Genomic DNA, 6,000 nt, shown 5'->3' with positions numbered 1-6,000 from the left:
TCTTCATATTTGTATTTAAAAGATTGTTAAAATTATTTAATTCTGTTTTTTAATTAATTACCATCACCCCCCCCCCCCCCTTGTTCCCAGCAAACATACTGTCCCAAGATCATTTCAGCGTCTGCCACTGAAGGCTCCTGTGCTATGGCAGTTGATCAAGTGGTCGTACATCTTAGCAAAGACCAGGAACTACTTCATATGCAGACAAGTAATAATTGAGTAATTTATAGTCTGTTGACTAATCAAAGCCTCCTGAAAAAAAATATATGTTAACTACAAGTATTAATGCTTGAAGCACTAAGAAATAATAAACAATGAAAACTAGAATAGAAGCTTCATTTTAATTTACACAAACAAATGATGTGAACGTTTCACGTATCCCCTTTGTCAAAATAAAAAGAAAATAAATAAGACTCCAAAGACAATATTCACCTGAAATGCCACCTCGTCATTGATTTTGACATATTATAAAATAAAGCACCTTGAAATTGTCTTGACACAAATTTGAAGTATTTTACTCAATACTTTATTTATTTATTTATTTATTTATTTATTTATTTATTTATTTATTATTATTATATTATTATTATTATTATTATTATTATTATTATTATTATTATATCATCATCATCATCATCATTATCATCATCATCATCATTTTTTTTTTCTTTTTATTATTAATATTATACTTATCATTTAACCATTAAATAATCACCACCATGACTAATAATAATAATAATAATAATAATAATAATTATAATACAATTGATACTATAAAAATATCAGAACACAAAGTGGATGATTTGGCCATCCTGGAAGGTGGTTACATGGTGATGGGGATGTCAGGTGGGGCTCTGACTATTGGTGTGGTGAAGACAGATGCGGACAGCGGCAACACTAAATTTGTCATTAAATCTTCGCAGGTAATAAACATTGAAAACTAGAATACAATATTTTGTATCTCGTATGCATTTAACATTTGTTAAGACTTGAATATCCATTCAGACCTGCCTACTTGAAAATTTAAGAATTTATGATTTTGAGGAGATGAAAATTGTAGTCACTACAATTAACTTTCTAACTCAACGAATTTTCCTCACAAGGAATAATTGACATGGAAAGAAAGATAAAGGGAGTACTCATTCATACCTGAGTCAGGCAGGGTATAGTATGGTAAGTGCTTTACCCAAGGACACAACATCGGGACCAGATTTCTTGGAAAACAGGAAATTTGAGTTTCCATTCTTGGGACATGCTTTCTTTTTTTTCTGTAGATGACTCTTCTGTTTTCTATTGCATTTTATTGCAAATGAGTTTTATCATTAAAAAAAAAAAATTGTTGTGATCATAAACTGCAAAACAGATTGCAAAATGATTTTTGTTTTTGTTAGACTTTCTTCATATGAGCAACTGAAATTTGGCATTTCTTGTTTCTTGACGTGTAGATAATAGGATTCAATAGTCTGTTGTCACGTCCACCCAGCAACCAACAGCTTGGTTCTAAACAAAGAAAATTGGTACTTTTTATTCTTCAAGCTTGCTAGAACTTTTTCACATGTCATATGATCAGAATCTATAAAAGACAAAACATGATCAGATTTATAATGTTTTTCTCCTCTGGATACACTTATATGCTCATCTGAGAAGTATTTCATAAGGGCGGTGATTGAGATAATGGCATCCGCCATTGTTCTGATAGTTTAGAACCAGTTACTATGCGTCATTACGAGGGAAGTGATGTCACGACTGTTGAACCCTATTACTTAATCTGTAAATGTTGACTTTGCTCTACTTTTCCCTTTCAGTTTTCCATCTTTTTATTTTTGTTTAAGATATTAATTAACCTAAAAATCTCTTCAGATAGTTGTGTATTGATTTTCATTGATCTTAATTTTATACTCAAACAGAAGGTTGTGCAATGTGATTCAAATCTGGATTGTGCCTTTAGACGTGTCTATTTTCGCTTGACGGGTGAGCACTTGTTAATTTTCAACTAATAGATTCGTTTAATTTTATCAGTTTAATTTTTTTTTAGAGAATACAACGCAGCATGGGAATCTTTAACACATCTAAAATTCACCCTGTCCCAGCAGTGATTGGGTAGCTGTGACTGTTGGAAAGTGGAAAGGACTTTGCAATAGACTAGCATCCTATCCAGAGGATAGCAAGCAATTGCTATTGTGCGTTCAACGCTTTCGAAACTGGGATAAACTCTGGCTCCGTGGGCCTTATGGCTCTGAAGGACAATTATTTTTTTTTTTTTGTCAGATTATGGAATAACCTGCCATTTGATGCAGAAGTCAAAATTACTTTACATTGTTGGTGACAATAATGTTCTTAATGACAGATTAGCGTCTCAGTTCATGTTTTTGCATAAACTCCTTTTCATTCATAAGATTGCTAATTCTGGACTGATCTTCTGGGGTCACCACAACTACTGTAGGATAAGAAGAAGAAGAAATACTGATGGCATGTTTAATGATTTTGAGCTTCGGTTAGGAAGGTTGTTATATGATTCTGCTTTTCTTTCACCTCCCTGTTAATTTATTATTTATAGGGTTTTTAAAATGGTTTAATTCTCTGGTAAAAATGTTTAAACCAGTTAGGGTTGGCATGGTCTCTTATCTTTTCATCATCTGGTTTATCCCAACATAATACCAGTCTGAGGTAGTAATTATAGTAACATTTATAGTAACAATCTTCCCTATCACCTCACTTACATTATCGTTCAAGAAATATGAACATTGTTGACCACGTGAGCATTTATATAACGCAGTATTCACTAAATGTGCTCAAAGTCAAAGCACTCTACAAGGGGTCCCTAGTCAACAGCAACATTTAACATGTAGGACGAGATATGACGCCTGTTCAGTAAAGAAACCCAAAACTTCTACTCATTTTGTCTTTGATTAAATTTGAAGTTGCGGGTGGTTGGATGGGAGCATCACCCTTGAATCATATACCTATGATGTTTGCATGGGTGTACGATCCGATAGTGATGTCGTTTCTTCTTCTCTTTACTAGCCTATCCTGCTTCTTTGGTTTGTGATTGTATTTTTGACAGGGGATATTTTTTTTCTGTAAATCTTCTGCCTGTTTGTTCTTGGTTATTTATAATTTAGCTTATGATATCTTTAGGTTATGATTTTGATTTACATTTGTACTATTTTTGTTAGATTGCTTGTTTTTTTTTGTTTCAGCGGTCTCTCATATAACCTCAATTGTGTTGGAAGAGACCTAAAGCAACAAACAAAAAAAAAATTTGAAGTTGACATTCATTTTGTTTCACTTTGTATATTTTACTGTTTTTAAAAATTTCTTTTTCCATTTTTGAAACTTCAAGCAGAAATTTGTGATCTACTGTCTCCATAAACTGTTTTATGCAAGAAGGATTGGATCCTATAAAATGGATTCTTCTTCTTCTTTCAGCTTATCCCGCATTTTGCAGGGTGGCCATAATGAATGCCACATCTCCATGCATTTCGATTCATAGCATCGTCTTCCTCCAGGCCCAATTCTTTCATATCATTCTTTATGGGGTGCAATCCAGCACCTTTTGAGGTTGGTCACAAGTCTGGATAAATGGGGGAGTGTTTGCTCAGGAAGGGCATTCTGGCAGTAAAACTTAAGCCACAACTAATGAATGAAACCGAAAAAGGATCCTATAAAATGGATGTAGAATTGAAATAAATAGACATTATTTTGTTTGCAATGTAAAAAATTGTGTTTATTCTACTATAACAAATAGAAATCAGTGTCATATATGTAAAAAAAAAAAATTGAGCTTTTATCAAGCGCAATATCAACTAAATGTGCTCAAATGTGCTTTACGAAGGGTCCCTGATCAACATGTAGAACGAGACATAGCGCTGTTAGGCGATATTACAATTTTTCAACAGAGACAACGCTGTTGATGACCAGGTACTCATTTTACACCTGAGTACGGTGAGAGAATGTGAGTAGTCTTTTCCAAGGACTCAACTATGCGCTGAGCGAGGCTCGAACCCCTCCCATAGTGGGCAGGGAGGTACATGCTGTGTCTTCTATCCCCCCTTACCCGTTTTCCAATTGTTTCCTATCATTGTCTTTGAATGAGATTACTTAGTTTTGTCCTGACCCTGGCCAGAGTTCCTTTGCTGGGAAGGAAACAGTCAAATGTATAGTTATATTTTAGGAGATGATATTTTTTTCCTTGTAAATCTGTTATGCATTGTGTTATGTTTAGTTTACATATTATATTATATGATTTGTAAACATTTGAGTGTATTCCTCTTAGTTGGGACCTGTGCTTGTGTCTGGATGAGACTTTTAGGTGATCTCAAACTAAGTACATTGGTGGGGTGCTCTTGGAATCTACATCTGATCCCTATTTTTCCCAGTTCCCCTATGTCTTACTTTTTCTTGGGTGTTTTAATTGTAATTCTAGAACTTTTTACTATCACATTTTATTTCTTTTTACTGGCGCTGATATAACCTAAATGTGTTGCAAGCGCCATAAAACTCTTAAAAACAAAAACAAGGCTCGAACGCAGGACCTTCCGATCCAAAAGCGAGTGTCATACCACAAGACCACATAGTCACACATTTGTGGCTATGAATTCCAATTACCATTACCCATTCCATCCTGACATAAAACTGCTTTGGGACTATTGGTCACATATTTTCATCGTTAGAAATTAAACCAAATCATAAACCTTTTTCTTTCTCCAGATAATCACGTGGGACAGGTTGTGGCCTTGACCTCGACAGGTTCAGTGATAGTTGTTTCCAATGTTGAACTTCTGGATGGAGGTATTCAATTTATCCCGCAGAAGTTTCCAGATATCTATACATTCATCGGCAGTTTTTACATCCCACTGGCATCTGGCTTTTAAATTCCAAACTGTGATCTGTCGTCTTTCACTGACTATAATTTTATTTTTAAAATTATGATAATATTGTCTTTCATTATTGTTGTTGATAAAAAAGATATATTTCTATGAAAATCACGTCATTGAATTATAATTAACATTGAAATAATAACAGTGGTTTTAATGCTAATAAATTATCATTTGGCTTGAGTAGCCTACCTTTGGACTATTATATCTTTTTGCCCATTGTCATTTTATTTCAGTTCATTTTTATTGTATCACCATGTTTCAGCGTTTTGTCAGAAACCACTGCATTATTTTTAATTATTACTTAGCTGTTAAATAGCTGATAAGATTCCTCTGTCACTGTCAGATATCAACGTACGGAATGCATTAATAAAATCTGTGTCTGTGCCAAGGGATACTATGGATGTCGTTATTAGCGGGGACTATTTTGTATTATTGGTGAGTATGGCATTATATATCATTTCAGTACTACTCTAATTCGTTTCTCAGGGTGGGGTCCTTTGACCGATTATGGTGCGCAGGAGGTCACTTGCTGTGTCTTCTCTCTGTCCTCTGTTTTCAAGTTGCTTTCTGTCTTTGTCTTGGAATGGGATTGCTTGGTTTTGTCCTGGCCCTTGCCAGAGTCCTTGGAAGATGATTTTTTTTTTTCCTTGTAAATCATCTCACTGTTATGAATGATTAGTTATGTTTACTGTTTCAGATATATTCAGTAAGAATTTGAGTGTATTCCTCTTAGTGGGATCCTGTGCTGGTGTCTGAATGGGACTTTTACGTTATTTTAAACTAAGTACACTAATAGAGTGCTCTTGGAATCTAGTTCTGCTCCCTATTTGAACCAGTCCCCATTGTCTTACTTTTTCCTGGAGACCTTTACTTGTATTTCTAGAATTTTTTCACTATCCCATTTTCTTCCTTTTTACTGGTGCTGAAGTGACCTTAATGTGTTGCAAGCGCCTTAAGACCCTTAAACACAAACAATCAAAACTTGTCCGAGTCCTTAGCTAAGAGGGAAACAGTCAAGTGTTTAGTATTAGTTTTGGAGAGGATTTTTTCCCCCTTATAAATCATCTCTCTGTTATGTTTTGTTGATTATGTTTTCTACTTTGAGTGTATTCCTCTAGTG

The 6,000-nt window shown here is 34.4% G+C and overlaps 1 protein-coding gene across 3 annotated transcripts in view; it reads left to right on the top strand.

The window, feature by feature from the left end:
- LOC144956447 (kinetochore-associated protein 1-like) overlaps positions 1-6,000 on the top strand; it is an 81,050-nt gene that overhangs the window by 4,895 nt on the left and 70,155 nt on the right. For all 3 annotated transcript variants that reach the window (XM_078886949.1, XM_078886947.1, XM_078886948.1), the window contains exons 3-7: positions 91-208; positions 787-923; positions 1,908-1,971; positions 4,711-4,791; positions 5,224-5,315. In XM_078886949.1, coding sequence (XP_078743075.1) covers positions 91-208; positions 787-923; positions 1,908-1,971; positions 4,711-4,791; positions 5,224-5,315 — 492 coding nt within the window. The remainder of the gene's footprint in view (positions 1-90; positions 209-786; positions 924-1,907; positions 1,972-4,710; positions 4,792-5,223; positions 5,316-6,000) is intronic.

This window comes from Berghia stephanieae, chromosome 11 (assembly GCF_034508935.2).
Source record: "Berghia stephanieae isolate SIO BIC M18660-M18661 chromosome 11, UCSD_Bste_1.3, whole genome shotgun sequence".
Lineage (NCBI taxonomy): Eukaryota > Metazoa > Mollusca > Gastropoda > Nudibranchia > Aeolidiidae > Berghia > Berghia stephanieae.
The sequence above is the reverse complement of the archived record's forward strand: the minus strand, read 5'-3'. Positions and strand labels throughout refer to the sequence as shown.